This window comes from Nomia melanderi, chromosome 13 (assembly GCF_051020985.1).
Source record: "Nomia melanderi isolate GNS246 chromosome 13, iyNomMela1, whole genome shotgun sequence".
NCBI lineage: Eukaryota > Metazoa > Arthropoda > Insecta > Hymenoptera > Halictidae > Nomia > Nomia melanderi.
Genome location: NC_135011.1, coordinates 2,040,332 through 2,055,479, shown reverse-complemented (window position 1 = coordinate 2,055,479; position 15,148 = coordinate 2,040,332). Strand labels below are relative to the sequence as shown.

The following is a 15,148-nucleotide window of genomic DNA, read 5'->3' as shown; positions in this document are numbered from 1 at the left end:
CGCTCGCTCCCGGACGGGACCTTCCGCCATTATTCCCGGTTCCAGCGGCCGCGAATCGACATTAGTGCCGGTATGCAGGCCACCGGTGGCCCCAAGTTCGCCTGTATCCGGCCGCGTCGCTCCGCTCCGGTAATAATCCCGCGTCCAGCCGGGTAACGAAGGCGTTCTCGCTAGGAGGATCAGCCCTCCGGTTTTACGAGCCATTAAAGAAGCGACGATCGGCAGCTGGGTCGACGGTCGCAGCTTCTCTCTCCGGTTCATCCGTCCCCCGACCCTCCCACGCGACGTTTACGACGCGTCCCGTTGAGAAACGCCGAGATTACAGTCGGTTTTTCACGGTCCGCGGAAAAGAATCGATGCTTTCTACCGGCGCGGCGCGGCGGCGGCCGCCATGTTTACGGCGGTCGGTCGTTAAAGTCGTATCTGGTTCAGGTATCAATGGAATGCACACTACTTTCACTCGTTTCCGTGAATATCGACAGGGAGCCACGGTGGATATCGCGATCCCGTCTTTTATCTCGTGTTTTGACCGTAGGACGCGAGCGGTGTCGGTTCTAGAGGGCGCTCGCTGCTCGGGGTGCACACTGTGGTCGCCATGTTTGTTTCCTTCGGGACTGGACGCCTGTGCGGCGCACGCCGTTTCTTTATTACGAAAAAAGAGAACAACACTCGGGGAGCGGGGCGGGGCTGGGCGAAGTAACAAAAAAAAACATGCACACGGTTCCGTGTCAATTAAATAAATACTAGGGTCGTGTTAGCCGCAGTAAATAAATAAAACAAGGCTCGGGTAAAAAAATAGGGCGATGCTATACATGGAACGAGTATCTCGACGAGGCACTGGTTCGTGGGGAAGAGACGAATGTAGATGACGAGGAACGAGAGGAGAGACAGACAGACAAAGAGAAAGAGACAGAGAGAGAGGGTAGGATTCGAGAACAATAGGAACAATAAATAATAGAATAGCGCGGGACGTAGAAATGCGAGGAGACGAGGGAGGAGGAAGAAGGAGACAGGAAAGAGCAGGAGGAAGTGAAAGTAAGGAAGGACGAGATCTTTCTATCTTCATGCTTGCGGTTGAGGTTGATGCGCGCGATAAGCCAGCTCGTGGGCGTCCTGCGGCAAGCTCCTCGCCCAGCCGTGTCCGCTGCCACCCGAATATCCGCCGCCGTAGTCGGCGCCGCCGCCGCCGTAACCGCCGCCGTGACCGCCGTCATCGTGGCTGACTACGTGGCTGCTGCTGTGATGAGGATGCGAGACCACCTCGTAGGTCACGTGCTTTCCGCTCGAGCTGAGCAGCTTCTTCAGGCCGATTATAGCGGAGATCACCAGGGCGATCTTGCCGACCAGCAGGGCTTTGCCGGCGATGGCGGCGATCGCGCCGAGAGCCAAGGGCAACAGGGCTGCAGCCTTCAGCGCCAAGGCCATCAACAGAGGTCCGAGGATCTTCTGGGCTTTCTCTGTAATTTCAATCATCGTTAGGTCGATTCCACCCTTATAATCCCGTGTGACGTTCAATAAGACCTAAGTATAAGCGATCGAACATGAAACACACTCTAATACGACTCGTGTTCATAAATTTCCCGACTAGCGGCAACACGCGTCATTAGCCGTCCCCATCTAATTCCAGAGTCGCGTTTGACGCTCCGCTAGCTTCGTTACACGCGACCGAGGCGAGTCTATAATAAAAATCTCCGGGATCGCTGGAGGATAGCCCAATTAGTCGCGAGCGCGGCTTCCCTGTCGCGAGGCCGGCGTTCACGGCCAATTTGCCGCTCAGCCGCGCAGGATCAGCTAACCGTAGCCGCGATTTCCCACCGATTGCGCGGCGCGCTCGGCGATCATCCCGCGGGGGACGTTTCCCACGCAGCCTCCCGTCGGCGAAGAGGGCCGAACGGACGCGACCCGACCTTTCTCAGCGTGTCGCTCGCAGCCGGCGCGATCTCTCGAAGTGGAATAGGCGAAGGTCAACGGCGATGTACCCCGCGCGGGATGGAAAGTATGTCAAAAATCTCGCGCGGCGGGATCTCGAGAGGCCCGTCCGCCTTCGTTCCTTGCTCCAGCCCTCTCTCTCCCTCGGCCGAGGTGCTTCAAGGGGAAGCGGAACCAGTTCCTCAGTGGGTCAACGTCTCGCGACCAGCTTCCCCAGCAGCGTCATCGTCGCCATTGAATAGAACGGCCGACCGGCGGAACGCGCGCGCGGTACCGGCTACGGTTGAATCCCGGTTACAAGACACGAGCGTTAATTACCAGCGTATAATTGGCTGATTACCGGTGTCCCGGGGCTGGGAGCGCTCCCCGCGACCCCGGGCTCGTCCCGATTTGAATGCCGAGCACAATCGAGACCCCTGGGAACTGGGGGAGCGCGATGACTCGCCCGATTGTCATGCTAATTAGACCCGATCCCGCGGATCGGCGAGATAGTGGATCGCGCATTGTTCAGGCTCGAGCTTACTTTGAATTGTAGAAATCTCGAGGGATGTAGTTTCTGATTGATGTACGTTAATAGTAGACATTCGAACTCGTAGTTTTCATTGGAACGATTCAGACGGTTGGAGATGGTTTTCAAGTTTAACTCGTTTGAGAAACTGCTGATCTGTACTTACTGTCGTAGGATACGGAGTTCGATTAGAAGCTAGAATATTCTAGTGTACAACGGAAAGCTACTTAGATCACTTCATAGATACTTCCAGAACACTGAATTTCCTTCGTAAAGCTTTTACACGCAGCTACTCAGATAACTGCCAACTACATCAAGCAGCATTAGCATACTCACTTTTCTTCCCTCGGCTCTCCACGGCGTTATCAGTGAAGTCCTCGAAGCTGCGGCCAGCAGACTCGATGGCTCCGAGAATGTCGGTCCCCTTCAGGTCGACCTTAACCGAGTGGGTCCTCAGGAATCTCCCCAGCCTATCGAACAGCAGCGTCTCCAGGTCGCTGGACTCGATGGACCTGCGGACCCGCAATCCAAAATGAATCCCAACGCAAGCCACACAACGATCGAACATCACCCGCCCAGAAACCGGTAACCGAAAATAATCTAGCCGACAAACGACAGAATAATCTCGAATAAAACCGGTGAACCGGTGACGAGTGCAACCGACCTCGGCGCTCCTTCCTCGGTGTTCGACGTCTTGACGACGGTGATGCCCTCGGTGAGCGTGATATCCTCCTTGTCGGCGAGCATCTTGTCCATGTAGGAGAATACCTTGTACTTAATACAATTGATCGACTCCTTCTTCAAGCAGTCGCTGTATATGGTCGCCATCAGGTCGTTCTCGGTGCCGGACTTCTCGACGGCGGGCAGCGTCAGCGCCGCGGCGAACACCGGAAGTAGCCACAGAACGGTCACAGTGTACTTGCTCATCGTCCTGAACAGGATTCCACCGGCGTGCGAACGAAATTCGACTAATAACCGCGCGTGTCCTCGGGCAGAAAGGCCTCTAGGCGAAGCGTCGTTATCCTTTTGCGCGTGCGGCTCTACGGCTAGACCGGAGCTGGCTCCGTCCTGCAGCTCTGTTGGCTCTCTCGGTGAACGTGGACGCCGGGATGCGTCGATCGGACCTCGTGTGTTACATCCAAAAGAGGTTGCATTGCTTTTATACCGAAGTATCGCACGAGGGGAGACCCAGCGAGCCCACGGGCCACCGGAGAGTTCGCGTTCGCTCGGCGCGCGCGCGCGCCGCGTACCTTCTTCTCTCTCTATCCCGTTGCCGGTTCACTCCCCCACCCCTTCCGTCGCTCCTTCGGCTTCCTCGCCGCGTCGCCCCTCTCTCCTATCCCTCTCCGCGAAACTGGAGTCCTCCGGGGCCCACTCCGGGGCCGCCGCTGGGTCCTCCACTCCCTTTCGGATCCTCTCCTCGCGGTCCTGTCTTCCTCTCTCTCTCCATCTACTCCTCTATCCCTCTCTCTCTCTCTCTCTTTCTTTCAGCCGTGATTTCGGCAGAGCAAAAACGGCCGTCTAAGCGGAACGACAACACCGCGCACGGGAAATAGGAGAAGGGACGCACTTGCATTTTCTTTCTCCTCCCCCTCGCAGCCGGCTGTTTCCCTCTTTCTCGGCCGCCTGCAGCAGACCTACTTCGCCTGCACCATTAAGGTACACCGGCGGTAGAAGGGAGGCCCCGCTTCTCGAATGGGATTCAATGAGGGAAATCTACGGCGGCGGCTCCCGGGGAAAGGGTAATACACGACGCGGCGGGCTCCCTTGTGATTTCTCGCACGACTTCGCGTGCCCGACACCGACGCCGGTCCCCCGAGCTATTATTCGACGTGAGAATGCCTCGATTCCGACGGATCGTCTTCTTCTCTGCTTTTTCTTTTTCCTTTTCTTTCCTCGAGGTTTTCTTCTTCGAGTCCGTTTCGGTGCTCCGTGGACTGACGGGAGCATAGCGAGCTTTTTGTCTACTCGAGGTGCACGGGCGCTTGTTCGACCTGTTCAGTGGGGCACTTTGTTCCAGGGATTTTCGTTTTCAGCGGAGTCTCAGTTTTGTTGGCTGCCTTTCGCGCGGCGGCCGAGTGTGCGGACGATTGTCAAGCTGCGGGATGCATTTGGTGGTCATGATTTTGGTTGACGTTGATCGTGTTGGTAGTGTATGCTTTGGGATCGGTTGGTTTGAGTTAAGAATAGATTGATTGTCGATGTTTGGTTGAGGAGATTTGAAACTGGAAATTGTGGTAGATTGTTGGTTGATTGGAATGTGTTAGTAGTCGGTCGTGGCTCTTTTTATGGGTGTACGCGAGAAAGTTCGGAATACGCAGAATGTCTATAAGCATTTGATAATCCTCGAGGCTGGAGCGTTTCGATTCGATACAATAAGTTTTCGGTATTTATCCACGGTATTCATTATAATTTTATCGCGGCGCAATTAATTGACACGTTTCCAATTTGTTATGTCGATTATGATGTTTTTGGTCTTTATTCAGGACGTTTATTGCAATTTTATTACGTACATGGTATTTAAGGAATTTATTACAGCTACACACTTGCAGGAAGTGCCATTTGAATGACAACCACTGGGAGTTTTATATATCCCCGCGAAATGGATATCTGATGGCCCACTGAATGTATTTCCACGTACTCAGTCACGCGGGAGCGTTTCTGTATGGGAGGATTTTTTGAAAGTTACCAACCTCCGCGGTAAAAATAAGCGGCGCACCGACATAACTTGGGAATTTAATTTTCCATTTAATGCCAATTATATAAAACCACGCGCACCGCGGACCATGTTGCATTTTATAATACAAACGAATTGTAATCCGCCTTTATGCCTGCACATTAATCAAGATCACCGTAAGCTTCTAAACAGTTATGTTTACCGTTCTTGTGTATTTCAGCCTGCAGACACTTTATCAAATAAACAGCTGCCAGCAATTATTTCGTAATCTGAGAAGCAATCGTTAATAAATAATCTCCAATAAATCCGTCGTAATTATTATCCTGCATCTATAACTCATCTCTTTAGCATCTGACAATTCCTAAAATTACCATCTGGAAGAAAACAATTAAATTCTTCTTTAATACTACACTTACTCTTAGCAGTCCTATATCAACCTCTACCTGTTAACAATTTTTTCTATATTTATTTATAGTGTCACAATTGCATTTGAAGGTAACATTTCAATGACTCCCAAATATTCTTGAATAAATAAATAGAGCGTCGTATTAAGCTGTAATATTAGTGTAATCAAACTGAACCTCAGAGTGAGAAACCAACAGCACTTCGGACAGAGGTTTAACCCTTTGGCTTATGATCTCTTTCTCAACCCTGATACGGCTACTTTGTCGTTAATAATTCATTGGAAAAAGAGAAAAATTAGAAATATTCTAATTTTCGCTAGAAATATTCAATATTCTGCGATAAGATACAGACGATGTTTTTTTAAACTAATTAACGAGGAAACATATACAAATTAACTCTCTATAGGCCGAATTTTTGTTCACGATTATAAGAAAATCTATGAGTGCAAAGTGAAATAAATCAACAAGATGCCAATATACTGATGTGTGACTTAAAAGTTACATGGGCCTACAGAGGGTTAAGAAGGAAATTTATTTTATTTCAATATTCCACATATCGACGCACTACACAAAGCTTAACATTACATATAAGACTTAATAATTTTGCAAATCGAATCAAGCGGCGACTCGTCACCTCTCGAGCGCAAAGGGTTAATAGACTGGCAACGAGGCAAAGTGTTAAACGACAATTAGACCGTCGAGGGACAATCGAAAGGCGGCGTCTCTTTCATGTGACCGTTGGCCATTAATTGTCACAGGTGGTTCCGGCGTGGAAAAATTCGTCGGTAGATGATGGACGCGAGATATTATCTCGGGAACGGGGTCGCTCACCCATTTACAACTGGGTCGAGCGTCGGGCGTTCAATTTCGGCTTCCCTATCTCTCTTGCCACCTGTCTCCATCTCGCCTCGGTCCATTCCCTTTTTTTTTATCCTCCGTCCTCGTCCCGTTCACCGCGGGGCCTCCGCTCGGACTCCTCCGTTCCGCCTCGTTTCGGGGATCAAGATCGGGCCCCGGTCCACGAGAGCGAACGTCGCCCCCGGCGAAATCATCCACCTGACGCTCCGTGCGTTTGCGCGCGTGCACGCCGCCACGATGGAACAAAAGCGAAACGCAGCACGCATCGAAATCCATTCCTGCGACCGACCGTCGACGCGTTGAATCTCTGGCTCGACGGTTATCCAACTGAATTCTGTTCACCCCTTGACCTACGATTTCTTTCTCCACTATGATCGATACTTTGTTATTAGGAATTTATTGAAAAAGGACGAAAATCCTATCTATGTTTGCTCTACGCTATAATAATTTGCAATAGAAGAGTACTGTTCAATTTGTATTCACAGAAATTAATATTTATGTTTGTTAAATTCTCGACACGTCTACTTTGTTATTAGGAATTTATTGAAAAAGGACGAAAATCCTATCTATGATTGCTCTACGCTATAATAATTCGCAATTCAATTTCATTCAATCACCATTCGACTGCAGAGGGTATGGTATGATTCATTGTAAAAACACGTGGTACAATTAGGGTTAACATAATTAATGTATATTCCTTATGTCTCTTCATATTCATTGCAATATTCGAGTGAAACGGTATTTAACACTTTGACTAAGTTTCTTTGATATATCCAAAGGGTGAAGCTAAATGATATATCAATTGATTAAACGATAAAAAGGGAAGCTACATGCCCTCTTACTGTATCAGTAATTGAATCATCTGCGACTTGGTCTTCAAAAGATGAAAGTTTCATCTCAACTGTCACAATCCTCAAAGAATTAAAATCCCATACTCAATACTCTTACATCTACTAAAATACAAGTAAATTACAAAAGTACATTAACCGAGTTCCAACTAACACTAACTTTAAGCATCATCCCCACTCGTTCCTACATGAAATCCTAGTCACGTTCCCAGTCGGATCTCCAAAAAGAAGCAAACCGTGAGAGATCGGGCAGTAAAAAACGTAACGGTTTAATCAGTCTCATCGCGGAACATCCGAGCAGCCTCTACACGGAATGTCAAGGTGCACATACAGCCGCGTGACTCTCACGCGACGTCATTGTCCCTGGGACACGCACGTCGTCGCCGCGGGTACACCTTGAACTTCGCCGGGCGCGTTTCGAAACAATCGGCCGTCGACCGTTAACTCTTTCTCATCGTCGCGTTTCAGCCGGCACGTCTCTCGGTTCCCTCATCCAGCCGTCGTCGCGCAAGCGAACCTCGATCACCGATCAGCGTCTAATCGACGAGGAAGTAAAAGGGCGGGCGAGTTTCGGCGCGATCTCTCGGCGCAGGTACAGCACACGTGTGTCCCTCGACGATACTTTCGATGAGCGAGCATCCCGACTTTCGGCGACTTTCTTGATCGGCCCGAAAGTGTGCTGCCGCGTCTGCTGCTCTCGCGCGAGCTCTTAACCTTTGATTCGCCGCGCGATCTCTAACCAAATCGTCCTCGATACACGATAGAAACTACGCGCGCGACCGGCCGGCGAGTAACTCTCCCTTTAGAAGAAAAGAAACGAATGAATCGGGAGAACGTTCCTTCTTTTCTTTTTCTTTTTCTTCTCGTTTTCCTGTCTTTCTCACGGGCGACGGAGGCGCGAACCGCCGTAACATAGTAGCCGGGTTCCGGGAAAATTATATGTTACGCCGGAGAGGAAGTGGCACGGCGAACGGGGTTATGTTCTAATAATTGAAGGCATTACGCAATTTCGTCTAATTGGAATGTATTGTGCATTAGTGGGCGAGCGCGTAGGGTAATCTGGTCGCTTTAGTATCGCCGGGGACCATTCAACGGGACCGTCATTTTTGTTGCGAACCACTCCGTCTTCGTCTTCCCCCTGCAGCATCTTTATATCTGTGTTCCACTTTCTTCCGAGGAGTGAAGAGATGATTTCAGGAAATTTAGTGTTTCCGCCGGTTCGCTGCTTCCTCGGAGGTTTCTTTATAAGCTTCTTAATACGTTTTAAATTTCTTTATGGATCTCGAGAATGACGCCTTTTTATCGACGCTCGCGTTAAGCTCGCCTCGCTCCTCTTTCCCTTTTTTTCCGGGAAAATCTCATTTTACCGAGGTTTCCTGCTGTTATTTCGTAAGATGGTTACATCTAACGTTCTGATAACAATTTCACACGTTAGTATTTCTTTGGATCGTCTAAGAAATTCTCAGAGTTCCTTCGTATCAACTGCCGTCTCGAGATTTCAATCAGAAAGAATTCAATAAACTGTACTGCGAACTACAATAGACATGCTCGCACGAAAAAAATCCTAAACAATTAGCTACCATTCCGAATCTACTCGAAAATTCCCGATCGATGAGACGAAGAATCGCGGTGTCGTTAACGAGCGAACCCGAAAAAGGACGTGTAGTCGATTGTGGACGTCGCAGGAATCCGTGTCGCGCTTTTACCAGATTTTACGGTGTGTATCGTGATTGGAACCGCGCCGGATAGGTGGCCGATGTCCACGCCGGCTGACATTAACAACTATCGAGCGGCTGGTATGCGGCTAATAAGGCACTAGGAAATCCAACGGCGGCGGCCAGGGAATCCAGTAACCCAGTGACGCATGAGAAACCGCCGGTACTAATCGGTGACGTGAGAACCGTACCGAGATTTAGATACACGAGCAACGGTGGCTCGGCGCTGCGGGACGGTTCGGTTTACGACTCTCTAATAATGAGATAGAGGAGCGAGCCCCGGCGCCGCGTCGCGCCGCGCTCTCCCGCGTAACGAGCGAGCAACGTGAAATTTCTACTTTTGTGAATCCGAGGAAAGCATCTATTCATCCGCTCGCAGATCCGTGACGACGGGGCGCAGCGCCAATTTTCATGGCAGCTCTTTTTCCGCCTGCCCTCCCCCCAACTCGCGGCGCGTTCCACTGCGGACGTTTTTAACGGACGTCGTTCCGATTTTTCTGTCCGCGTTTTGCACGACATTCGAAAACCACGGACGATTTACGAGGCTCCCGATTCTCTATGCTGCAGGGATCGAGGAGAGTTCCTCGTTGGACTCCGATGCAGGCTGACGCGTGGCTTTTCTCGGGTGACTCATATTTCTGGTGTTTGTGAGAGATAAGTGTGTATTTCGATAGGAATGTGTTTGTTTTAAGCTCGGAGAAGGAACATTCTGTTGAAAGAGCCCGTTTAGATTTTTGGGGAATAATGTATGAGAATAGGAAGCTAGGAAGTTGCGAAAGTATCACATCGTTTGTGTTCGTCGTTGACCCGTTGATTTTCAGTTAACGGGAAATCGCCGACGTTTCGATTTCGCTGTTCCGCGGAGAAAAGTGTGGAAGAGTACAATATTTACGTCAGCCTCTCGCATTCTTACGGATCCGCGATGCGCGAAGAGGATCTACGGCGATATGAAAAAGGCGTTTCAACCACAACCTGGCTGGTTTCAGATTATAGCAGCGTTTCCCTGTCCGCGGGACTTCGCCACTAACGAAAGTCTCCTCTTCCTTTCAAAATAATTCCCCGGTGTATTTTTTGTCGCCGCAGGATCCCTCGCGATCCCGTCGCGGCGTCGGCGAGCGCTAACGAACCGTGACACTCGCGCTCCACCGCCGCGGATTCGTTTCACCTTCGTTCTATCCGGGGTTTACGATCGCCGCAGCCTCGTTAACAATCATCGTCGGCCAGCCACACATTGTACCGATCGATCCGCCGTGAATTCCGAGCGTAAAGATGGCCGCCGCGCACGGATCTCCGGCCAGCGGCCCATAACCGCCGCGCCCGCCGAAGGAAAGTAACGACGTTCTCATTAAACGTACGCGGCTTTATAACTGTGAATAATTATATCCGCGGGAAGGAGAGCCGATTATATTCGTAAGAGACACGCCGGCGTTAATTGGGAACCGGAGAAAATACGCGCGCCGCTCGGGCGGTATTTTAATGAAGCGCGCCGGGTAATTCTGATTCTGTGACCGATGCATTTATGAATAAAGATTCCATTTATGGGGAGCACGCTTAACACCGAATTTACTCGCGCTGAATTATTTCATTGAGAATGAACTTTCACTGCCGAAACGGTGGAAGTCCGTTGCGACGATCGTTGCCATTCGTTCGTCGTGCCACTGGAAAATACTAGTGCATCGCGATAAACGAGTCTATTTTGAACGAAGACTAATCGAACTCCTAGATCGTACGTTCAAATCAATTTCCTCGATGGAATCATAATGTACCACTTACCAATCGCGTACCGCGAAAGTAAACCAACAAACATTTCTTCCCATGTATATATATTAACGCTTACTCCAATTAATCCCGAGGTTGTAGCCGTCGACATAAAACTCATCTTAGATTTATACGCCGACCCGATATACGCACGCTCGCCGGCAACGAGGCTCTAACTGGGTTACCGGCTATCAACAACTCAATCAGCGTTAGCCGAACGGCCCTCGGGGTGTCGTGGGAATAACAAACGCGAGTCGATCCATCGCCGATTCGTTCCTGTTCCGCTAATCGCCGGGCGTCGCGCGAACGCTGGCCCAGAAACCGGCGCGCCGATGCAAAAATTGTATTTTTATCGGCCCGCCGGCCGAAGAAACCGGCGGTTCCGCGTCAACCTCCTTTCCATCCGCTCGTTTTCCTATCTGGGACTGAAGGACACCGTTCGCGGAAGATTTAGTAGAATATATCCGTCCCCGGCGACCCGGTTCGGGATGACGGACGCGCGCCTCGGCCCCTCGACCTTCGGCGCGCGCGCGATCCGCACGTACACAACGCGCGCCGCGGACCGGATGTGCACCTTGCCGGTGCACTTTCCCCTCGGCCGAGCGCGGTATCCCGTCCGGCGCTGGCTGGCGTCCCGCCATTTTCCATCTCGATCCCGGCCGAGATCCGACTAGGCCGGTTTTTCGAGGCCGTGGCGGCGCGCACTTGAAATTTCGCCGGTGAAACAGCGAAAAAAGAAACCGTTTCGGAGGTTCCTGGAACACTGGAAAGTCGGCGGCCGCGCGTGATTTCTCTTTTCGACGCGGATCCGGGAGGATTTTCGGACGATCGAGCGTCTTCCGTTGATCCTTCCGTTGTTACGCCGGTTTCACGCTTGGAAATGGCATTTTCTTGTTTTCTCAGTAGATACGAGGTATCTTAGCGTTTATCGAGTTCTCGATGACATTGCCTCGATGTTTGGTAGCTATCATTAGTCGAGTGACACGTTGATAGTCAATTATTCGACTGGATATTCTAATCGATGATTAGTAATTCAAAAACGTTACAATTTTGAATAAAACATTTAATTGATAATATTGATGGTGTTTGACGATATTTGAATACTGATAGACCATAACAGCCGAACGGCAACATTAACGCGCTTTACGACGTATACTCGAATAAACTTAATACCCAGTAAATCCTTCGCGATTGCTTCAACGAAAGCGGCCGCGATAAAATAAGCGTTAATCCACGGTCGCCGCTGCACGAGCTGCAACGATAGATCAACGTTCCAGCGTCGAGCGCGTAGCGACCGCAGCGCCGCGGCGGAGACTTCAACGCGTGGTTGGCGATGCTCGCCGGCAAGCCGGCGTCGGAGCGACTGAGATGAGCGTGGAATGAACGAAGGCGTCGGTGTTTTTCTAAAAATTGTATTTGACTGTAGAATCCGTGTTACAAAACATTGAATGAGCTGTTGTTTCCAAGGGGAGTTCGTTTAAACTGGACTAGATGGTGGTCAGCTGCGATGAGTGCGGGGAATGTAAAGGGCGTATTTCGTTGTACAATGGTGCGCGCGCCGTAGCCGCGACAACGGTCGTTGCACGCGTATGCAAGCGTTGCGACTAGCCTCTATGTTTTGATTGCGACGTGACAAGTGTTCATCCGTTCTGTTCGTACACGCACACGTTGACGATTGACGATACGACGTATATTATATTTACACCGGGGCCTGCGGGCTGGCCCGCTTTGCCATTCGATCGTGATAAATAAGACAATAAATATATCCTCCTAACCGGGTCTCCGGGGTTTGCCTCCTGAACCGATTCTCTTGTCATCGGGGCGTCCGTTATACCGCCGATACCGCGCGAATCAAGGAAAGAACGACGGGAAATTCGCGGAGAGGGGAGAGCGGGGAAGAGGACGGGAGGGAAGAGAGGAGGGAGAGACGGTTTACATTAATGAAACTCCTAAGGAATTAATGGTGGTAGCCGGAGTAGGCCTGGCTCTGCGCGTAGCCGTGCCCGTCGTCCCATGAACCACCCGAGGACCATCCTCCCGACGAAACTGGGCCGGACCAGCCGACGGACGACGACGGGCCGCTGCTCCAGCCGTGGTAAGGGGTGACGTCGTGGCCACCTTTGGCCCACAGCGACTTCAGCCCGATAAAGGCCGAGATCGCGAGCGAGACCAACGAGACGAAGATGGCCTTCTTCGCGATGAAACCGGTCACGAAGTAAGCCAGGGTGGCCAGGGCTCCGATTTTCGCTTTCGCCGCGATCAACAGGGGCAGCAGCTGTTTCAGCTGCTTCTTCTTGCCTCGACCTGGAATTCATGGGAACGTATAGTCGCCGTGGTTCTTTAGGTACACTTTCGAATTGGAATAGAATACTCTCGTAACTCTGTTACATCTTCGATAGCTACTCAGTTAACTAATAGAGGTAATGAGAAATATTCGATGTTATTAAAACTAGCTATTAAACAGCTATCGAAACATTCAATCATCTTCCAAGAGACCCAAGCACGATCAAGTCAAGCAGACCATTTCCCAAATATCTGCTAGAACCTGAATCCCCGTTTCTCAAGATCTCCCACAAGACACTTATTCGAATCCATCGATTTACCTTCGACAACTAAGTCAACAGCCTCCCGGACCTCTTCCGGCGCGGACTCGCTGATCGCGCGTGCGGACGTGCCGATCTTCTCGATGATAGGCGTGAAGTTGATCTGCCAAGAAACGAATCGTAAGAGCTAGAAACCTCGCGGAGGACGAACGGAACGTGGAACCTCTATTTACCCTGAGACTGCGTCCACTGAGGAACTCGCCGGCCTCCTCGCTGACATAATTCACAAGCGCGTCCTGCCTTTCGGAGACACTGTTAGCGGCGTCGATCTCCTGATCGTAGACCAGCTGCTTGCCGGTCCGCGAGCTTCTCCCCTGACTGTCGCCGCTCTTCACCAAGGTAACACCACTGAAGATCTCCATGCTGTCCGAGTCGAAGAACTCCTTCGCCCTTCTGTAGAGGTTCTTCTGCACGCAGGAGATGCTGTCCTTCTCCAGGCAGCTCTCGATGGTCTGCCCCTGGACGGCGAGCACCGCGGCGGCGACGACGGTCACAAACGCGGAGAGCTTCATGGCGGCTTCCTGGTTCACCGTCGGGATCGAGGATGTACGTGGAGTGGAGAGAGAACGAACAGAACTTGCGTCCGCCGCGACTGAACGAAACTGTCTGGTACGATGACGGCCGGCTTTTCCCGAAACCCGTCCCGTCGGTAGTGAAATTTCGTGTGGTCCATCGTACAATCTCTTTAGCTTATATTTGGCGGGCCCCTCCTCTACCGTCGCCTGCCTCGCCGCCCCACCTCGCCTCTTTTTTCTTCCTATTTGCCTTGCATGAGTGTGTCGTCACCGATGTTCGTCGCCGGCCGTACCCATGGTGCCCCGTTCCGTCCGGGCCGTTTTAGCCCGGCCTAACCCGACGGAACCACTCGCCCAATGGCCCGCCCGACAGCTTCGCCCCTTTGTGCGCGCGGACACGCCGCCCATACGTCCGAGCAACGCGACCTGCGACCTGCCCACCGCTCGGACACGGGAACCGGCCCACGGCGAGAAATCTTCTCTTAAGCTTCGTTCCCTTTTCACTCGCCTACGAAGTTTCCACGCGCTCGGCTCTCTTGCTCCTCCGCCGGGGAATCTACGGGTTTACTGTTACTTTCGGAGATAAGCCGAGTACGCGGATTCTTACGGGATGGACTGTTTCGGGAATACGCGAAGGAGGATGTAAGAAACGAAGGGAATTGTAGGAACTTTAACCCTTTGCGCTCGAGTTTCTCGATGGGAATATTCAACGTTTTTTGACGAGATATAGGTTGTATTGTTTGAAACTAATTTGACGATAATTCATAGATAAATTAACACTTTGAATGAAAAAGTCGAGATTCTTTATGACGATTGCTCTAGTATCTTTCTCATATATCATACATCCAACAATATCCAGTTCTTTCGGTCGCTAACAAGAAAATTAATGTTTAACTTTACATAAAAAATGGCGCCACTCGAATTCGGGTGACGGCAGTTAAAGTGTTAAGTAAGAAAGGTGTTTTATTTATTATTTCACGTAGCAGTGCAAACTTTCATTTGAAATATTAAATATTCAACTTAGTTTTGTGTTGTCGAGTCACGTGGTGACTGAGTCACCTCTCGAGTACAAAGACGAATGATGGGAATTATTTAGGTTACATGTGTCTAGATAGAGATTTAGGGATGTGACTCAACTTGATCGTTTATAGTTCACTGGCACGCAAGGTTCTGCATAGCCTTGCTTCCTGCGTCTATTAATTAGCACGTAATTGAGATAAATATTCATCAATCCGTAATTAAAAGAATCAGGGTACGGTGTCTTTTGCGCATCGAGTGCTCGCCCTAAAGAGGGTTAATGTCCATTGGGGAGAGATGATCAGAAAGCGGCCCA

General features: G+C 50.6%; 2 protein-coding genes across 2 annotated transcripts; both read right to left on the bottom strand.

The window, feature by feature from the left end:
- Positions 1 to 1,062: 1,062 nt before the first annotated feature.
- LOC116433448 (uncharacterized) lies at positions 1,063 to 3,364 on the bottom strand. Its single transcript, XM_031991548.2, has 3 exons — positions 3,102 to 3,364; positions 2,774 to 2,949; positions 1,063 to 1,457 (listed from the first exon to the last, which is right to left on the bottom strand). The coding sequence occupies exons 1-3, from the start codon at positions 3,362 to 3,364 to the stop codon at positions 1,063 to 1,065; spliced, it is 834 nt and encodes a 277-aa protein (XP_031847408.1).
- Positions 3,365 to 12,654: 9,290 nt separating this feature from the next.
- On the bottom strand, positions 12,655 to 13,812 carry Osi6 (DUF1676 domain-containing protein Osi6). Its single transcript, XM_031991611.1, has 3 exons — positions 13,474 to 13,812; positions 13,301 to 13,403; positions 12,655 to 13,001 (listed from the first exon to the last, which is right to left on the bottom strand). Exons 1-3 carry the CDS (start codon positions 13,810 to 13,812, stop codon positions 12,655 to 12,657), a joined length of 789 nt encoding a protein of 262 aa, XP_031847471.1.
- Between the last annotated feature and the right edge of the window lie 1,336 nt (positions 13,813 to 15,148).